Here is a 21261-nt window from a genome sequence, read left to right as displayed (position 1 = left end):
AAACAGCCTGGAAATCATTGGTGATCAAGATGAGGAACATTAATTAGTATTGCAGTTTTTTAGAAATAAATGATGCTTCAAATAAGTCATATTCTTAGTCCAGTCTATTGCTGTTACATTATATTGGACATAGGATATACACATTGTGAAGTTGTTGATTTGTTTAGCTTGTTCCTCCCACCAGAAAGTAACATTACAATGGTTACCAAAAAATACATACATTCTCTAATTTCATACCAGTTTACTGAACACATTCTTAAGTTGTGCATCCTTATGTGTGCTTTGACGTGGATCAAAAATATGTCTCCAGGCGTCATAACAACAACAGGTCAAAGATCACTGAGGTCTTGACTCTCACTGGGTGTCTTTTGAGTTCACTTCAACCTTTGGTGTTAATAACCTGTGCTCTGAGTTATAGTGCAGGTCACATTACTGACTTTTCTGTAGCTCCATTCATTTTTTTTAGTTCTTTCTAATAGTGATTGGTGTTAAGGGCCAAAAGGAAACATAACAATATAATGAGCTTTTAGACAAAACAATGACAAATGTTTGAAAGGCATGATATATTTCACCACTTCAAACAGCTCAAACAGGAGAAACGTAAACAGCCACAAGAAAATATAGTATAGTATAATATTTTTTTCTTGTAACATTCAAGTGAAACGTTTTTGTGTGAAAATGCAGGTGAGGCTTTTTTCCAGTGTGGTAGAAGATGGAGAGCTTGAGACAGATGGTTCTGTTGTGAAAGGGAGAAAGTGCATTTATATGAAAGGCATTAGACGTTGTTTGAGAGCTAAGGGTGGCAGGCTGTGATTGGCTGTCTGCAATAACCATCCTGATTGGTTGAATTTATTGTCATCAGAAAAAAGTGTATTATTCATTTTGTTTGGGAAACAGAAGTCACAAACTTGGAATATGCTTTGGCAATTTTGCCCAACATACAAGACAATAATAACAGTAAAACCAAGGTAGACATGTATTTTGTTCCGCAGCAGATATTGTTAGTTAGTTATGTGTATGGCTTTATTTGTCAGCAGTCAACAAAGCACATTTTTGTATGAAGAATTGTTGATCAATGCGTAGTATTAAGACAGTGACAGTAGCTCAGTTGGTAGAGTGTTTGTCCACGTATCCGAAAGTTAGCAATTTGAATCCTGTTCTCGACATAAACAGCATTGATGGAGTGGCCAGATCAACTGACCCACAGGCTGGCGGTGCGATTCTATCTCCCACAGATGAATGCTGTCGTTGTCTTTGAGCAAGACACTTAATCCACCTCACCACCAATGTCTGCGTACACTGGTGCATGAATGGGTGAATGGTTCCTTCATGTAAAGCGCTTTGAGTGTCTTGAAGGTGGAAAAGTGCTATTTAAAAAGTGTAACTATCCCGTCAATGGACAAAATGACTTGAATTTGCATTTACTCGTCATATTCACTCCGGACTAGACTAGAGTAGACTTGCATGCTGGTTATCTCTACGGACAAAGCCAGCACACAGCTCCACTGGCATGAGTATCAGGCCCGTGTTTCTCATGAGAAATGTTTTGCATTGCATGACCATGTGATTTCTCTTAGCTGCAGGAACACAATCAGTTCAAAAATGTTCTCCTCCAAACATTTGCATACGACTAGCCACAAGACCAGACCAAATGATTCAGCATTTTCACTTGTCAAAATTCAAATTCTTTTTCCCACAAGACACTATGTTTTCCATTAAGACATTTCAAATTCTGTTGGATGGCAGCAAACAATTATTTAGGTAATCAGTTAATCTAGCAGTAATTCTTTTGATTAATCGATTACGGTAGTTGTTTATGTAGAATTTTTTTCTAAATTTGACCTTCAAAAAGCTAAAGTGAGGACATCCTGTTTGAGTATATTTCCAGACAAAGTAGACTTTCATCTAAAAATGTGAAATTTACATTTTTAAATCATTACTAGTAACCAAACCTCATCTGTCAGCTCATGGTCGATTTTGGAGTCCAGAAAATTACTACTTTTGAGGATTACGTCAATATTCGATCAGCTACAGTTAATCGTTTAACGTGCTTCAGCCTTATGCTCAACCCTTTCCTAGTTTTAAGTTCATTAATTGTCTCTATAAAAACATCAATGTGACAAAATTTTTCCCGTTTGGATTATACTGTGTTGAGGTTTAAGTGCCAGCTCGATTTCCCCTACATTCACTAAACTGGTCTAATTAAATTCATCTGCTGGATGTCTTACCTAGCACGGGGTCACTGCGTCCAGACCTCCTCCGAAAAGGGGGAAGGGTACCCTGGAAGCAAAATATCCAGTGGCGCCCCCCTCTTTCTGCTCAATAGAAACATGAATTTACTGCCATGATGTGAAGTAAACGTGGCTGAGTTGGGGGTTGGAGTCGGCAAGTTGGATTTATCACAACATTGTGCACACTCACTTAGGAAAGTTGTGCGTACACATGGAAAGGGGTGGGGGGTGGGTTTCCTGAGACAAATCATGGAGATCCGATTGGGTTCATTGGCTGGGGTAGTGGACAGATATGTGGCAGAAAATGGCCCGCTGGGATTGCTAACATACCTGCTTCTCATTTGGCTTTAGAATTGCTTTTTGGGCATTTTGGTCATAGGCAGCTTCAAAGTGACTTCTTCTGTTGATGACTAATGTACTCTCTGTTCTGTTGAAACAATGTAAGTGTATTGCTCAGTAGGGTTCTTTTCTTTTACTACTGACAAATATGAATGAAAGAAAGCCTTTTCCAATGCAATTAAAAGCTTGAATTGAAAAAGGCAATGGCGAGTATAATGCAGAAGATGAATCGGAGACAAAAATCTATCCCTTTAACTTGCCATGTTTATCCTATTCATGAAAAGTTAGCTGTTTATACAATATTTAACACAATTGCAGTGGTTTCTTTCTCATTCAAGTTTCAGGTATGTGTGGACTGGGAGACCAAAATACTGCTTTTGTATTCATCATGTTCAATAAGCGCAAGTTAATGAGTGCAATCTGTGGTAAATATGATATAGATATACTGTATAGCACAAATTAGAGAGAAGATAATTAGAAGATAAGATCATGATGAGATTATGATTTTATCTCATGTTTTTTTGTTTGTTTGTTGTTTTTCAGTGACAAGACCATTGTGTACCTCGGGGATGAAAACTCTTTGACCCTGATCTTTAATGCGGTGAATGAAGGAGAGGGAGGAGCCTATGAAGCGGAGCTGTATGTGCTGCTACCTCCAGATGCAGACTACAGTGGGATCGCACGGAACAATGACGTAAGGAAATTGAATGTAGCCAATAAATGCTAAAAATGATTCTAATGAGATTTACTTGAAGTTCGTATGACATGTTTTCTTGTAGTTCTTACCTGGTTTTGTGGGATAGTATCTGTGGTAAATATTTATCATGGTGTTACATCAGTTAAGTGGAACGTTGAGAAGAAAAGTTTAAAAATACTTAGGTCATCAACACAAAATTCCATGCATAAGTTATTTGCACGTAGCATTTTTAGGTTTGAAACTTGAACCTTTGCCTTTAGGATTATATGTGCCCCAAATAGTTTTCTCCTTTATCTTGGATCTTAAGACACAGGTGCACATGACAAATGACTTAGAACATTCCCAGTGCACCTTGAACACCACAGAGGTCAAGGTTGTCAGTGACAGTGGTTGTAAACATCTGAAGTTTTGTGTTTTTCAGACACTGACTCAACTGACGTGCAGCTATGAGGCCCAGAATGACACGCGTTATCTCTTGTGTGATCTGGGAAACCCCATGAAGTCAGGGAGCAATGTAAGAGGTTACACTACCGCCTGATGTTTACATGCTGTTTGTGCTGTAAAGCTGTCACATCAAAGTACAACTGCTCAATTACTGAAAATTGAGTCATAATTCATAATTGAAATGACTCTTATTTGAAACAGGATGAAAAGACTTATTAGCATCACATATTAGTAATGTTTTATGATTAGTCTTCTAAAAGCCACTGTAGATAAGATGAGTGCTATAGAAAGAGCACCCATATGATTTAACAGAATTTAATTAAATATTTTCTCAACTAAAACATTATCCCTCTTATTACCAATGGTACCTTAATCAATACACAATTACTCTATGCTCTTCTGCTTAATTCAATTGTATTTTGGTCATCTAGATATGGGCTGGCCTTCGTTTCACTATACCCAGATTAAAGGACACTTATAAAGTTGTGCAGTTTGAGCTACAAATACGAAGGTAAGTTACTAATTATACCAAGTAGTGTTAAGTTAGTCACATATTCGTCTGTGCTGGGAATTCAAAACTAATTATTGATTACATATCAAAGTATGTTTTATGTGCTCACTTGTGTTGTTTTGTTTTTTATTTGTTGTCTAGCAAAAACGTAAACAATTCTGAGAGTGAAGTGGTGGTGTATGAGGTGGAGGTGGCTGCTCTGGCTGATGTCCTGTTACAGGGGTGAGGTCACTGTAATGATGACATAATCATTTTGAATATAATGAAATACAACAGCTAATGCGTGTTTGTTGTGTTTGGGTGTGGGGCAGTGTTACTCGTCCAGATAAAGTCCTGTTTCCCCCGCCCAGCTGGAGGATGAGTCAAGGACTGCGTGAGGAGCAGGATGTGGGACCAGAGCTTCAGCATGTCTTTGAGGTGTGTTCTACTGAGTTTTAAGTGCATTTGACAGGTGTTACTTGGTTTGGTGGCATAGTACTTGGTAAATATTTATCATAGTTTTACGTTAAGTCATAGTCTGTTGAAAAAAAAATATAGAAAAGAAAATACATAAACACAGAAAGTAGCAGTGAGTCCTAAAATGCAATAACTCTCTATGTCTAAAAATTCTAATCAGAACTGTTGTATGATTTTATGAGTTTTGGCCCTTGTTAACATTAGAAATACAAGGTAACATTTGAACGATTATGCAAAATATGACTCAGGCACAGTTCACAATTGTAGTTCAATAGACCTAGCCAACAAACAAACTGTTTACAGACAGGTGTGTTAGTTTCAGTGTAATTAGCTCCTCCCTTCAGATTGATATAAGGCAAATACTAATACTAGTCATACTCTCAGTAGCCATGCTGTATACATTTTTCTATTTATTATGTTAATATCTAAACTGACATACTAGAGAAAAGGCACCCTAAAGTATTTGCGCCTTACAAAGTACAACATATGGAATGATAAACTCTTAGTATAATATGAATACTGTGCTCTTCTAGTTGGTGAACAATGGCCCCAGTGTGATCAGCCTGTCATCTCTGGAGGTGAGATGTCCCCTGAGGGCCCAGGGTCATGGGCTGCTGTACCCTGTGGAGTTGGCCACAGAAGGGCCACTGACCTGTTCATCCCAGCACACATTCAATGCACTGAAACTTAAGGTAACTACTCACTTTAGCTAGACCTCCATTCAAAGGCTTTAAAAAAACCTCTTTAGAGATATAGATAGATTTATGCATATCAGGTCATGTGTATTTTTTATTTATTTTATTTTATTGTAAAATGACTACAGTGAGAATTCAGAATAGATAATGTTTTTTCTGTGTTTAACAATGCCGCCCCACTGTGGCACCTGATTTTCCCAGTGTTCTCCTATCCAAATAGTAACCAAGCCCAGCCCTGCTTAGCTTGTGCGATCTGAAGAGATCAGGCTTTGACCAGGAGGTCTGGCCACAATATGGTTTATTTATAGGATATGAAAAAACAATAACCAAAACGCACCTTGAATTTAATTTAATTCCACGTAAAAGATATTCATTTTTTTTAACGTTACAATCCACATCTTGCACACTGTTCTTTTGATTCTTAGTGATGTGCATTTTTATCAGGACAAAATAAAAAAGAACAAACGGCTTTATTTGTAAATTTTACATTTTAAAACACGCTAAAGATTTGTTTTATTTCTTTCACAGCTGCAGCCTCCAGCCACACAGGGGGCCACACAGCTCATACCCAGCACAGAGCACCATGTCCAGAGAAGAGATGTTCACCCTTTAGTTGAACATGGAAACTTGGTGAGACAGCACAGCACACGCACTCCATGTCTGGGCACTAATCCAGGCATTGATATTATGAAAACAGTGTGTTGTTTATATACTTTACAACCTGTCACTTACTCCTTACACATTTCTTTAATTGGTTTTTATGTAACCTTTAAGTACCTACAGGAACTAATCTGTTCTAGTACAATGTTATAATTTTTTCTTCACTTAGCATCTGAACGGACGCAATTTATTTCATTTCATTAGATTTATAGGTCAATTTTATAGTTTTTTTTTTTTTTTTGGACCAACATGCATGATTTCTAGATGTGGTTGTGCATGTCCTTTTACGACACCATTTTCACTCAAACCCACCACAAAAAAGTCACTTGAAAACTCCATTTACTTTAGGCTCTATGTTTTCATTAGTTGACTGTCGTTAAATATCGAATTATTGCTCTCCTGAGGTACTTTTAAACAGGCATTCACGCTTACTGTAATCCCTATGTGGAGCCTATGCCTTTGACTTCAACACAAATTATGCTGTCAACACAGGAAGTGGGAGTGCATGTAACAAGATCTGGATGGGATCTTTTCCTGTTGCGGTAATTGTTTGTGATGTGAAGTTAATTATGACTCTGATTTTGCCAATGATTCTTGGGACTTGCGTCACTGATGTTGCAATGTCGGGAATGCCTTAGATGTATACTGGATACTCCCACTAGCATTTATGGATATATCTAAACACTGTTATGTCATCTTCTAGCGTAGATGTAGTGACGTCAAAGCAGTTGTAAACCAGTTGTGTGTGACTCCACAGACTTGTAGCACAGTGGAGTGCTGGAAGCTGCAGTGTGCTGTGGGGAAGCTGGGGAGAGGAGACAGCGTCATCCTCACTATCCGCTCCAGATTATGGGCGGAAACCTTTGTAGAGGTGAGATCTATGGGGCTAAAAATTAAATATATTGTATGGTATAAACATACTCAAAACCTGTAGACTTAATCTTTTTTTTCTATTGATTTTCTGGTTGTGAAGAGAACATACATACATACTGGGGCATCGAAATTTTAGTAGTCGTGATACTTACATTTCAAACTCTATTTCAAGGATGAGGCTCAATAGAATGTTTTCTTTGTGGTTTGTGGTTTTATACTAGTTTTCATAAAAATAAATCATTCTAATACCCTGGAAAGGATGCATGTTTGCCCTTTTAATGCGATTTTTTTCCCTTAGCCATATTTGTTCAAAGTATCTAATCTGATGCTAGTTTTTGTACCAATTATTATCTAGGTATTGATTTTTTGGTAATCCTATGTGTAACTACAGTTAAAGATTAATTGGGACCAACTAGTAGCAAAAATGTGTGCTTATGTTGCCCTCTGTTGGCCTCTGAGTAAAATACACATTTGAATTATTTCAGGTTACTGATTTGGATTAAACATATGTTTTGACATTTCACAGAGTGTTACTTTTTACCATCTCTATTATAATTTATATTAAAAGGTGAACTATCTCATTTTTATGATGGGGGTTGCTGCCACAGAATGTTACTGCTGTGCCTGTAATGCTTCAGCGTATGGTATTAATACGCATATTGAATTTATTCAAATCCAGGTGTTTTTATTGCTAGAGAATAACATGAGTGCAAGTATGTTGCCATACTGTTGAACATTACAGACAAAGCAACAGCATCTCCAAGGAGTCAAACAGGTGGCGGACCATGCTCAAGAAATGTTACATAGTGCACCTTTAAGCTTGGCAACAGAGGCAAAACATGTTTTTTGTTTTCCCCTTAGTAAATCAGATACATTCCTATGTTATGATTCCTATGCTGATGTCTATCGAAAACACAATCAACTAATTCAGGAGCCCCAGTGTGATACAAATGTTGTTGTGTCTCATAGAGAATCTACAAACAATACATTCTGGAGTGCTCTGTACATTATAAGGTGGACAAGATGCCTTACTCCATTCCACAATTATTCTCGTCATCAGCATCAAAAAAGGTAATATTAAAGCTCCACTATTCTCTTTGGTTATATCATGTATTTTGTCTTAAAAGCAGATTATTGCCCTTTAATTTATGTGCTAGGAAAATCATTACTGTCTGTGAAAAGGAGCCATCTTACATTTTAATAGTTTGAATATCATCAATTGTGCTATTTTTATTTTATTTTTTTACTTTTTGACTCCGTAAACCATCTCTGATAATACACCGTTTCTCTTCAGGTGGTTGCTGTTGTGTTGTGGAACAAGCCCGATAGTATCTACTTTGTCCCGGTGTGGATCATCATCTTGTCAGTGCTGGTGGGGCTCTTGTTACTGAGTCTGCTAATATATCTGCTCTACAAGGTAACATAAAAACAAGATTTTTGTGATATAAATGTGGTCTTATTTATATAATCTATGATACTCCCTGAGAGTGGTGAACGACCGGTGTCAGAGGGAGAGGGGAAGGAAAGGAGCGCTTTTACAGATTGACTGACGTCACTGCTAACCAATAATAGCATCCAAGCGGCAGGGCCCACATGCGGGTTATACTGCCACATGAAGTTTGCCATAAAGTGTGGTGTATATTTCTGAACCAAGACAGTTATAGTACAGTCAAAAAACAGTGGGCTCAGGTAACATGCATGTTAGTACAGTTTCCATGAATTGTTGTTGGTATATATATTAAGAGCTAAAGATGCTATGCTGAAACATAAAGGGAAAAGTAAGAAATACAAGTGTCAAAAAAAAAAAGTGAAGTATTAAATATGTCAGCTTCATTTTGGTTCTCACTTCTGTTACCCTGTTATGTTTTATTGCAGATGGGTTTCTTTAAGAGGTCTGATCCCTATGGTACAACCATGGAGAAAGCTCATCTCAAACCACAGGCATCATCTGAAGCCTAGATCAACAGAAGAGCCCCTCACTGCAGCTGTTCTTCACAACTGGAATTGTTCACACATGATTGGCAAGCTTAAAGAGTGACACGATGGCTGCTTGATCACTGGACTATTCTCAACCTGGTGCTGCTCTCAACCGTCAGTGTTGCCAAAGATACAAAATCAAAAAGATATTTCTACCTTTCCAACTAAAGGCACTAATTTAGACATGTGTTTTGTAAGCAATTGCCTCAGCCTCAGTAAATAATGCTTTAGTCATTTGACAGCACTCCTTATTTATGGCACAGAGTCTTGTGTATATGTTGTGAATGTTGTACTGTGCAATGTCTAACTTGAATCCTCTCCCATATTGGGAGGTCTGTATTTTGTGCATTGTAAAGTATTGTATTCAGTGTGTTATGACTCATTTGTGTTGTGACTGAGATTAAAAGTATTTTGTATAACCACTTATATTGTCATCTTTAACTTTGCTTTAAGTTTGATGGTGCACTCCCATAATTTACTGCATGAAGCAATGATGAAGAGCAGTTTATTGGCCCTCCATGGAAAGAGCTAGGACCCCACTCTGGAAATAGGTCAAGAGTTGGAGCTCATACTTATGCAAATCCTAGTGGCCTGATTTTCTGGACACTTTATTGAAGGAGGGAAGAAACTAAGCTTGTGTGATGAGAGGTATCATCTAAATATAGTCCAGCTCATCTGCTCTGCACAGGCTGCGTTCTGAAACCCGACTCCATGACAAGGACTAGACTCTTGACTATAGCGATTTGGGGAAATGGTGTGGGCCTGTCCTCCAGTGCAGTCTTCCTTTGCTGGACTCCACCAAGTGAACGAGAGTTGCCGGGCTGTAGTGCATAGTCAGGATAGTTCTCAGTGTGTGTGCCAATGGCCCAAAGAGCAGTACAGGAAGGTGTTCCACGTGGGAGGATGGAGGCTTACATGGGGTCCTGAAGAGGAATAATATGGTTTGCATCATGATCATGGAACAAAGGAACAGAGTTAGACCGTTAAAGTGCTTATGGTTTTATGGAAGTCTGCCTATCTAAATAGGGGGAATGCATTCATCTGCATCCCTGGCGGCCCCTATTGGAACCAGTGGGAGCATGAAGTCCATTAGTCTGTTAGAACCCAGTGCCAGTGGTGAGTCAGACCTATTTTCAAACCTATTTTTGAATGACTAGTACCTAAAAGACAAAAAAACAAGGTAGCTTGATTACCATTACCTTCCAGTCACTACCATGTAATCAGACATTTACATAAACTATGGTATATAAAAAGACACACACGTTTTTCCATCATTGTCTGACATGAAATCAGACTAAATTTTAACTTTTAGGTCAATTAGGATTGCCAAAATTATTTCTATTTATTAAATAACAGAATAATGAGATTTTTTTTTTTTTTTTTGGATAATTTTTCGTGACTTTCTTCAAAGTCAGAGGTTTACATACAGGAAGATTACTATGGCTACAATTTGGAAAAAACATTAATTGTTTGACTAAAACATCTGGACAACTATCAAGATCACCACTGTGACAAAGTGGGCCTTTGTCCCTTTTTAATAGTACTATCATTTGGTTTGTTCACATGTCTGTTCATTTTCAATAACTTTCCAATACAAAACTAAATAGAACTAGAATAGTTTGTTTTGTTTAGTTTTTCAGTTGGTTAAATCACCACACACTTGTTAGTTTAAATATATTATATTTAGTTAAATGTGTTAATTCAGTTAATACATCAAGCCACTTACCTGCACCTCCACATGATCCAAACGAAGAGGGGGCGTGCCCTATGTCGGCCGTTTTTATGGGTTTGGGTGTGGTCGCGGGCCAGACCATGTGGAGGAGAAAACTGGTTTAAGTTTGTTTATTTTTTTGTGTTAATGTTTTATGTATTATTGTTTCAATGATATAAGTGTTTATAGTTTATTTTATTAAACACTTTAGTTAAGGGACTTGGGCCCTGTGATATGGTTTTATGTGGAAGATACTGCTCAGATACGGCCCACAGCCCCTGGAGAAGAGATGGGCTGTGTCTCAATTCGCCCACCTGGCCTTAGAATCACCATTGGAAGGGCGGTTCGAAGGGCAGTGACGTAATTTCCGGCGCGACAAGGGCTGTCCCATTTCAACCCACCCTACTGAATGCGGCCGACAAACCTGCCCTTCCCTTTGCACCGTTTCCATGGAGATCAGACGTAACCGAAGCCTGCATCCGTGCACACTTCACGCACTTCTATATCCCGTCATGCACCGCGCCTACGCAAAAAAGGGAAGAAAATGGAGTCCACTGCGCAATATACGTTCAAATGTTCGTACTGGTTTACCTCATCTACAACAGAGCAACATGAAACTGTTAAATCTGAATAAAGATCTGTACAGTGTGTTTGATGATTAAAAAGGAGTTACATGGAATAAAGGAATGTGCAGTTATTGCTAGACAATAAGAAGACATTTTTATCATTAAAAATTATTACTGCAATAAGAATAATGTAAGAATGTTCGTTTCTATTGTAAGCGTCAAAGACCAAGAGACTGAAACGTAAAGTCAGAAGGGTTTAATGAGTTGCACACAGGTAATGTGAACAATGAAGCAACGGACTCTGAGGAAAGGACAGAAGAGAGTCCTGAGACGTGCACTAAATCTTCATGTGTTCCGGTACATTCCATAGGTCTGCGCACCTCGTGGGCACGTGTCATTTACCTTCGTGTTAGTAAATCAAGATACTAGCTTGACGTAGCGCTGCACTGCTAGAAAATACCTTATAATAATCAGATGAAAAGAACTGGCACGACATAGAAGGGAAACAGTGCCCTCTACTGTTATTAAAGTGGTGTAGCCACTGGCCAAAATACCGAACCATTAAACTGCAATATCCCACTATATGTACAACTAATCAGTGTTCTCTGGTTTATAGACTATGAATGTAAAAATTATATTGTTACCTCTGTCTCTGTTATTACGTTTTCACAAGGTATATTTTGTTTAAGTTATGAAGTAGCTACAATTGAGTAAAAAAATCACCTCGAACGTTATATTTGCCTATTGATATTCAATCTAAAAAAAATGAAACGGCTGCGAAGACGACATCTTGACTTTTTTTCTATTAAATAATAAATCATTAAAGATAACGTACGTAATGTACGTATCGTACGCTCAAAGACAGCGGTGGAAGTGCGGTCCGTGGTGTGGGCCTGTCCCACTTCAGCAAGATGGCGGCTACACTGAGGAGGGTAGATTCTCGACCGGAACCTTCAAACTACACTTTTGAAGAGTACTTCGTAAGGACCCTTGAAGGGTGCATTTGGCGAATTGAGACACAGCCATGGTGTATACCAGGGGGAGGAGCTTCCGGTGCAGGAGAGTATTTTAGCAGGCCTAATTAGACAGACGTGGGACATCAGTGTAGCCAAGGTACACGTGGCTTTTTCCTTAGTTGTCTAAGTTCTGTTGCTTAGTGTTGTTGAGCGCTGTTCATGTTTGTAAATATGTATTTTTTCTTTTGTTCACGGGGCACCACAAGGCTGACAATAAATTTTGTCTAGTGGAACTTTTTTGAGTCTGCCTCCTACTTGATCACTTCGGGCCAGCTTCCCCACAACCACATTTCGCACTTCCACAACATTGTTTTTATGTGATACTTTACTTATTTCAGTGGATTTTACTTGTGTAACATAACTGAGTCGGCCTAGTTCTTCAACCAATGTGCATATTAAAATTACAACAGTCTTCTATTTTCAACAGTCTTTGTTGAAAGCTGAGACACTTAAACATTAGACAACATGCCACCTCAGAATCTCAATGCATTATTTATTTTTAAACAGTTTTGCTGAGTGCAGACAATAACATCCCTGGTAGACATGAACAACACGGATGGCTTTATTGGGCCTAACACACATTTCCTCTATTGATGAAACTGATCCCTATGCTGAGGTTGTGCATGCGATTTTGCTGAGTATGTTGTGCATCACAGTAATCCCGCCCCCCTTTTTGCTGCCTCACTCATTCCAGTGTCTCTGCAGTGGAGCTTGAGCTTTGGTGTGAACTGCAGTCTCCTAGAAGTGAGTAATACATTTGGCCATACTATCTCTCTATGTTAGAGGCTTATGTGCATTACTGCTTATGATCTAGTTTATGATCAAGTTACTGATGGGGCAGATGCAGTGTTGCTATAGAAGGAAATGTAGGCTAGTTGTGAGTTGTGTTTTGTAAATAGAATTGTTTATTTCCATCTCAGGGCTATTCTAAACACTAACTAAATGTGTGTTGTATCCAGCTGGCTGATCTTCCTATTTAAACAGGGCAAGGAGGGACATGAGTCAGCACACCAGAAATGCAGAAGGCTTGGGATTACTGGACATGATGACATAAACAGACTTCACTTAATGTGTGTCTACTACTTATTCATAACAGTACTTTAAATGATTGACCTTTGCTTTTTGTGCAGCCCACATCCTACCTGAAAAGGGCTAATATGGGAAGAAACCTGTTAAAGAATCCAAATGGATATGGTAAGGTGCAGAAACATGATTTTGTAGTTAGTTACTGCAGTAATGATAAATGTACAGATACACTTTATGTCTGGGGCCATCAGCTTGTAAATTAGGTGCCATCATTATCTAACAATGGTATAGACACAGTGTCAAGTTCACGATATTTCAGGGTTCATGAAATCTGTTTATTTATTTTGCACTGTAATACTAATTAAATAATGAAGGCTAAATATCAATATGTCCATTGTCTTCTAGAGAACCTGGAGTTCTGGGAACTGACTGAAAATGGTGGAAGCCAGTGGAAGGTCGAAGAAATGCCTGGGGACTGTGGCCATGAATTTGTTAATGGCGAAGTAAGCAATTACTTTGCAACGTCTTTTGAGTAAGTGTTTAATATTTTACAGTTTAATCATGAGGAGCGATTTGTGCCACCTCTTGTTACATAGCAATCAAACAAAAAATCTGGTATAACAAAGCACATCACTTTCATGCATGAGAAAAAAAGAACTTCAGGTAAAGTTTCCCTATAAATTTAAAATTAACACCAAGGGTGCGTTCACACTTAACAGGATTTGGTCCTGGTTTGAGCTCAGTTTAGTTTAGTGATGTAGACTTAGTTTATTCCTGTTATAGTATTAGTTTAGTCCTAGGCTACGCTAATCCCGGTTTAGTCCCTGTTTTAATCTAGTTGATATGCAAGTGAGAACATATCCCTAACCATAAGAAAACATCTGAACTGGGCATTTATTTCCTGGTTGTTTGGCTGCTTTGTCATTTTACACATATTTTAAATTTCCTCTTTACTTCAGTATTGTAGTTTATAAGCAACGGTGTACTGTAATGTGTGTTTTAGACTATGTCTGAAGAGACAGGTTATAAACCTGCTGGATGAAGGATACTCTGGTGAGGAACTGGATGAACAGCCCCCTATCCAAATTGCAGACTGGTATATTTATACACAGATCTTACACATACTTGTGGAGTTTATACATTTTATATAATTTTACTGTTTTCTGCTGCACAGGTATTGTGGAAGAACTGACTGTGGCTGCACCTACCAAATAACAGTGTGTCTACTGGATGAAAATCAAGAGTTATTACAGGAGTTCAAACCAGAACCTGTGACTCTGGACCCTGAAAGTGATTGTTCTTGGAAAGAGGTAAACAACATTCTCACTGTGTCACTGCAGTGTACAGATCCTCACTGTGTTTTCTCCACAGCTCACCCACAGTTTTACTGAATATGGACCTGGTGTGCGATTTATCTCCTTTGAACATGGAGGCCAGGACACCAACTACTGGGATGGCTGGTTTGGGGTTAGAGTTACTGCCAGCTCTGTTAGCATTGAGTTGTGAGAGGTAATATAGGGCATGAGCAGGACATCAGTTTTGCTTTATACTGGGTATGTTACACATTACGTGTGTGTGTTCTTATAATGAGAATTCTGCTGCTGTAAGTACTGTATCTCTGCTGAATGCCTCAGCTCAAGTAAAACATACATATAAAATCATGTGATTTATACTCACACTCAAATTGTAAAAAACTTGATTGATTGGCTTTTATGTTCACTCTCTCATTTCTGGGTTAGCAAATAGGAAAATTCATGTCCTTAAAAATGACAATAAAACATATAATATAAGTCACTTTATTTAATTCACTTTTCAGTGACAAGACAAATACAGTCTTGTTATTACAAGGTCTAAACTGCAGCAGCTTTCACCTGCCATTGTTTCACCAAATATTAGGTTGATACATTTCGTTAATAGCAGTATGAAGGTAAACTCTTTTGAACCTTTTATGCATTCTAGCACGTAACACTCCACTAGAAGTCCTAACCACTCCTGCACCACACTGACTAGACTGTTGCCCACTTTCACACTTGGAGAGATAGATGGACGGATACAATCTTTAAAAAAAATCTTAAAACAGAAAAACTCCAGTGCAATCTTCATTTAAGGTTGGAAGGACATTGGTCTGCCATGGACCATTTTCAGATCAGTAGGTCACCCCACAGCACTCTCCCTGGGACTGCATTTGTTTACAAAATGCCTCAAACTGCTGCTGCTCCAGCTCTGTCATCACTTTATTCAAGGCATAAATCTGTAAAATGGTAGGAAAACATTATTAGTCAAATGAGTAGTCGTGTTATGTCTCGGAGGCTACAGTGAGAGCATATGGACATTACCTCAGCTCTTTGGCGCTGTTTGAGCTCCTGTTGGGCAGATTTCTGTCTGGCTCTGTCTCCTCGTGTGGGAGTGGTGTTCAGCTTTGGTTTATCTTTACGACAAGCAGGCTCCATATCAAACTACATTAGAAAAATCAACAGATTAATATCAGCCTAGACATTCTCTCCATAGTACATCGACCAAGAACCCGTTTACATGTTTTATGCTAGACGGTGAATCCCCAGTTTTAAATAAACAACAAAACGTTCTGGACCCAGACTAGTAATAATAGTGTTGGCAAAGGAGGAGTCGTACACCTCGAGGGATTCATTACAACAGTTGAAAGTAACACAAAAACGCACATCTTAACATTGATATTAGCATTTACTTACACGGTATGTGATGGAAGACGATGTGATGATAATAATCAATGTCAAATTAAACGCTTGAAAGAAAAAAAATCTCCTCTCTAGGCAAGGCGCTCACGATAAATAAGCCCGACTTGAAACAAAGACTTTCTCGTTCAACAGTAGTTCCGCTAATAAAAGCAAATAACTTATAAAACACGGCTACATAGTCGGAGACTAATACATTAAAATGTATTATTATCAAGGTTGTATCATGACAACTACTTGTATTTTTACACGAACATTATGAAAAGTAGTTTAACCATCAGCTGATTTTTGAGTCCGGCCACAAGAGGGCTCATTTGTTCCATAGTTTTTCCACAGTAGAAGTCACCAGCATCCAGCAAATAGACTGTGCTCAAGGCTGATGTTTGATATGGATCATTCCTGCAACTTGTCCTCCAGTTTTCATATTAGCTATTAAATCAAGTTATCCTGTTTAAGGTTTACATATACCTGTATAGGCTGCAAGCTGTAGGTCACTATTTACAAAAGGAAAGTTTCCAAACCTTACATAGCAGTAAAGTAAATGTATTTATTTTATATTATTTCAGGCATTTTGAAAGGATGGCAGTTTATATCAGTTGCTTTAATTTAAGGCATGTAAATGAATTTAATGGGAGTGTCAATTTCTTCAACTTTCCCTTGTTGGGCATAACATAGCTCCAGTGTGAATAGGTGTCTAGATCAAATGTTCCCAAACTTTTCAGGCCGGGACTGACATAATATTAAAATTGACATAGTAATGATTTCAGTTTGCAGTTTGTATGATTTAAAAATCATGTTGAATTGTTTTTATATGCGTTTCCTGGTTTATTATGTTATTTGACCTAATCTTCCAAGTAATTTCACAATTCCCAGTTCAGTAACCCTGATCAAGCCAGGGCAAGTGATCAAATTATGTCAGGATTGAGTTAGTGCTTGGGTCTTTTTAACTGAGAGATACAGTCAATTCTGTGTAAATAAAAGCATGTGGTTAAGAGCAAGTGTTAAAGTTCAAACTTCATGAAATCTGTATTGAAAGTCATTTTATGATCTTTTTTTTTTTTTTTTTTTTTTTTTTCAAAAGAAAAAAGTCTAAATGAAGATCTGGAGTGATCAATATGAGGGTGATAAGAATGTTTGATCAGTGCCACAGTGTACCCTTATGTGTCAGAATGTGATTTTATTGCTTTATGCTGATATATCTGCTGATAGACACTCTTTCAAAAGAGATTTTTAATCCCAGTGGGTTTTTATCCCAATAAATCGAGGTAAAGAGACTTCATACAGCTTCTACAATGCCTCATTTTAATTTAGATACTAGAATTTCCCATATAGACCATTCACAGGCTGAATAAACTTGAATTATTAAACATTTTCTTGTCCAAGGAAAAAAGGGGCATTGGAGCTCAAAAGGGTAATTGGGTCACCCTATCACTTCCAACCTTAGAAGTGTTGTGGAAATGGTCAACCTGACTGCAGTGCTTCTGCCTGTGACTGTTATGAACTGGAGTTGTGTGCATGCCCTCTGGCAGTATAGGCTACTACTCACAACTTCATCTCAGCATACCAGTGGTTTACCTGGATTTATCTTGCAACTACAGCAGAGAGCTCTCCCTCAGAATAATATCCTGCCAAGAAGCACTCCTGCTCAGCACCGCTTCAGTGCAGGCCTATGAGCCACAACAACATAAAGCAAACCACCTGGTTATCATCATGGCTCATCACTCAATCAAGTAACGCACATGTATTATTCTAACCCACGAAGGAAATAAAATGTTCCTTAAAACAAACCTGTGGTCAAAGTTTGTAAATTAATATATGGCAGCTTCACCCATCCAGCTGGGTGCCAAACCATGCCAAATAATGTTTACAACAAAAAGCTTTTAGCTTGTAAATAAGTAGTTTTTATTGGTCACAAAGGAACAATAGGCATTGTGTGACATAACAAGGCAGGTACAAACTGAGGCATAATAAATTAATAGAAATAATGGGGGAAAGTGGAATGCAGTGTCATAGAGGAAATAGGGAGAAGGTCTGGTTTTACTGGTGACAATGGCTCAGTGGTTATGAGAGCAACCCCACCTTACTGTTGTGTCCTTGAGACACCTTATCCACCTTGTCAATGAATCTGCTATATGAGTGAATGATAAGTGCTGTGCAGCTTGACAGTCTCTCTTCTACTAGTCTGTCCCAGGGCAGCTGTGGCTAAACACCATATCTTACCACTAGTGTGAAGTAAATGAATAATGGCTATAATATAAGGCTGTGCGTGGCCTGTCAATTTGGTCAAGTTGTTATTGCAATTATTATGGAATTAGATGCAGAGAGAATAATTTGGTGAAGAGAGATGCACATGTGACACCGTTGTCTCCAATGTATGACCTCCCTCTCTGACTGCTTTCACTCAGACAACAGCCCTGGATACACAGGCTCACCAAAGCCTTGTACCCTTCTCACCCATCTACTGTCAAGACACACATGCACACCCCTCACACACACATTTACCATATATACACACCGGCCTTTCAGGATGAAAAATTAACAACCTTTGGTGACGCTACCTGAAATTTTACTGTAGTACTCCATCTGCACATCAGATAAGCACGTGTGAACTTGATGTGTTGCTCTTTACGCGCCCAATTCCCAAAAGACCTGCTGCCTCCAAAGTAAACAACATGCAGGAGAAAACAGCAGACACAGAGGAAGTGACCTGACAAGTGAGGGTCATAGTGAGGAACGAACACACACACACCGACACACACACACTGACCCCCCCCCCCCCACACACACACACACACACATACACAACACTCTCAGGCCCTGTTTGAGCTTCCTTTCCTTGAGCCAACAGTGGTTTGGAGATTTTCTGCCTCTTAGCTTTGCAGCACAGTTCTATGACTCATGGACCGTGTTCACAAGACATCTCCAGCTGACATGTGTTGCTGCATTAGTTATTGTATTATTTTGATAATAATGGGAAAGTAATGGGAAAGTTCTTAAATTGAGCAAGACAGTGTTTAAAGAGTGTGAGAGAGAGTTTTTAAAGGGTGCAAACGAGTGGGTGAGAGAGTTGCAGATTGGGTGATTATTTATGTTTTGATTTGTGTGATTTTAATGTCTTTCTTATTCTGTAAAGCACTTTGAATTACCTTGTGTATGAATTGTGCTATACACATAAACTTGCCTTGCTTTGTGTCTTTGAGCAAGACCCTTGGTCCATATTGCTTCCAGTTTCTACACTTAGTGCTACAAGATCATAATTATTTATGCCTCTCAAATCTCTGTAACTAGATTGCTAGTTTTAAAGAAAAGAAATACTAAAGAAAAGTGATGAGATTTTGAAAGATGCATGGAGACATGACATCTGTTAGGCAACAGGCTGAAGACCTTCATTCACGCCAGTAGAATCCCATTGAAGATAACATACTAAACATAATTTCTATCAGGAATAAGATCATGAAACAAATTTAAGCTATTGCATTCTTCCCAAGTCAATAAAATCAATGACTTGTGTGTATATAACATCCATGGGTGGACTTGTTTAGATGAAGTGGCCTTATGCTCATGTCATAGTTACAAATGTCCTTCTAATTAACAGCCCTCAACCCAGCAGCCCCTCCTTTCACCTCCTTGTCTCTGTCCCGCTCACACCTTGGCAGCAGAGGCAGTAGTGAGACAGGCCTCAGTGGAGCAGTGCTGGGTCTAGGTGCACACAGGGGCACAGTGTCCACTTTAAGCCCTGCCGAGGGACAAGACAGCGGGGTCACTGTGTCTGCTCTGCCCTGTCTCTGCTCAGAGCTGCTTCTCATTAGGCCTGTTTGTTTTGGCTGACATGACAAGGCACTTAGCGTTGACATGTGTACAGCCTTACACTCGCATTACAAACACGCACACACATGTTGGGTTTCCATCTTTTTTGGGGACATTTAGTTTCATTCATTTCCTGGAGACAATTCTATCCTCAGTTACTTACCAAACGTTAACTTAAAGACTACTTTAACCTATTTTAACCCATATCATACGTCATATTGCTTCATGCTCATGTTGTTGATCTAATAATAAAAGATTTATGTCATGGGGACCTGGTATTTGTTCCCATAAGGGAGGCAAGTTTGCATGAATTGAGTACATATCCAGATTGGAGTCCTCATGATGTGATAAACAGCCTCTCACTCACACATACCTCACAAATACAATTTTTTTTGTAGTTTACATTTATACATTGTTCCTGTATAGTACATTGTCTGCTATTGCATGCATACCTTATACCTAATAAAGTGGCATAATAATTACATTTGCACACAAATAAGGAAGTCACAGTAAAAACTGTGATAGTGTAAGCAGCTCTTCAAATGTTACAATGTAGCTGAACCCAAATCCAAAAAGTTTTCTTTTTTGGGTGAAGTCTTCCATGTCACTTTGACTCGTGTTCGGTTGATCCTCTCTTCCAACTTTTAAAAACATAAACCATTATAAAATGGCAGTAACAAAGAACAGAACTGTATAGTAGAAAAAAGATTCACCTTTTGTGTGAGCAGTCTGTAGTTCTTTGGGTCAGACATGTTCAGATCAGAGTGGAAAGACACCTTCATTATAGTGTACTTCGCTAGGATAAAAAAGGAATTATCAAAAAGTGTTTTGGTATTATTTGCAAAGACATTACATGTTACATTTCACTGTTTTATGCTAGCTATTACTATACTGACACACTCTTAACTCCTTAATGTCTGGCATCTCTTTTTTGCAACAAACCCAGTTAGGCATCAGTACAACCAACATGATAAAGTTATTCACCAAATGTTGTTTCTAGGTTGTGAATAATTTTATATGATTTCCCATTGGTCAGTTGTGAACAGGAGCTGCAACCCACCGGAAAAATCAAAACTTCAAATTTCATAAATGTGATAATGTGTCTTATACAACTGGTGTAAATTTCCAACATGAGATAATAAAGAGCAGACTGTTGGGTGTTACCCATTTTGTAGCAGAAGAAGGGCAATCTCTGGTCACAGCTCTCAGGTCTCCAGGAGTGATTCTGATCCTCCACAACGCACCCTTTGGTGCTGCTGAAATACAGAGGGTAAGTGTTCCAGTGTCTGAACTTAACCGGGCTGTTATCAGACCACCTCCATGGGTCTTCATGATGACCAATCCAGGCATAACTACAAGACTGACTTATAAGTGCAGACACCTCATTGTTTTCAGCTTCACTCTCAATCAGAGCCAGGTCTGTATAGGTTTGCCTGCAGTACAGTTGAGCATCAGCCCAGGTTTGGCCAGTGGTGATGACAAAAAAACTTTTTCCATTTAAATCTGTGAAAACAATCACAGGATTTAACACAAAATTGTAT

At 38.6% G+C, this 21261-nt stretch overlaps 3 protein-coding genes and 1 long non-coding RNA gene across 5 annotated transcripts in view; 2 read left to right on the top strand and 2 right to left on the bottom strand.

Annotated features, from left to right (window-relative positions):
• LOC117370545 (integrin alpha-5-like) overlaps positions 1–9309 on the top strand; it is a 32493-nt gene extending 23184 nt beyond the window's left edge. Inside the window, exons 20-30 of the mRNA XM_033965992.2 lie at positions 3114–3264; positions 3689–3781; positions 4143–4222; positions 4364–4444; positions 4534–4639; positions 5212–5370; positions 5902–6003; positions 6791–6904; positions 7876–7977; positions 8201–8323; positions 8782–9309. Coding sequence (XP_033821883.1) covers positions 3114–3264; positions 3689–3781; positions 4143–4222; positions 4364–4444; positions 4534–4639; positions 5212–5370; positions 5902–6003; positions 6791–6904; positions 7876–7977; positions 8201–8323; positions 8782–8865 — 1195 coding nt within the window. The 3' untranslated portion in view covers positions 8866–9309. The remainder of the gene's footprint in view (positions 1–3113; positions 3265–3688; positions 3782–4142; positions 4223–4363; positions 4445–4533; positions 4640–5211; positions 5371–5901; positions 6004–6790; positions 6905–7875; positions 7978–8200; positions 8324–8781) is intronic.
• A 262-nt stretch (positions 9310–9571) lies between these two features.
• On the top strand, positions 9572–14996 carry fbxo2 (F-box protein 2). 2 transcript variants are annotated; one of them, XM_033966634.2, is made up of 7 exons: positions 9572–9637; positions 12871–12920; positions 13307–13370; positions 13608–13734; positions 14206–14298; positions 14377–14512; positions 14574–14996. In XM_033966634.2, exons 1-7 carry the CDS (start codon positions 9595–9597, stop codon positions 14706–14708), a joined length of 648 nt encoding a protein of 215 aa, XP_033822525.2. In that variant the 5' UTR covers positions 9572–9594; the 3' UTR covers positions 14709–14996. The 2 variants fall into 2 exon arrangements, with proteins under 2 accessions (XP_033822525.2, XP_055077697.1); XM_055221722.1 differs by lacking the exon at positions 9572–9637 and adding an exon at positions 12680–12792.
• svbp (small vasohibin binding protein) lies at positions 14985–16001 on the bottom strand. Its single transcript, XM_033966813.2, has 3 exons — positions 15911–16001; positions 15539–15658; positions 14985–15453 (listed from the first exon to the last, which is right to left on the bottom strand). The coding sequence occupies exons 2-3, from the start codon at positions 15650–15652 to the stop codon at positions 15349–15351; spliced, it is 219 nt and encodes a 72-aa protein (XP_033822704.1). The 5' UTR covers positions 15653–15658; positions 15911–16001; the 3' UTR covers positions 14985–15348.
• A 4313-nt stretch (positions 16002–20314) lies between these two features.
• Positions 20315–21003, bottom strand: LOC129456258 (uncharacterized). The gene is made up of 3 exons (XR_008648700.1): positions 20885–21003; positions 20434–20516; positions 20315–20361 (listed from the first exon to the last, which is right to left on the bottom strand). It is a non-coding gene; the product is annotated as an uncharacterized LOC129456258 (long non-coding RNA).
• Positions 21004–21261: the final 258 nt, after the last annotated feature.

Source organism: Periophthalmus magnuspinnatus, chromosome 5 (assembly GCF_009829125.3).
Source record: "Periophthalmus magnuspinnatus isolate fPerMag1 chromosome 5, fPerMag1.2.pri, whole genome shotgun sequence".
In the NCBI taxonomy this organism is placed as follows: domain Eukaryota; kingdom Metazoa; phylum Chordata; class Actinopteri; order Gobiiformes; family Gobiidae; genus Periophthalmus; species Periophthalmus magnuspinnatus.
This window is presented reverse-complemented; position numbering and strand designations above follow the sequence as displayed.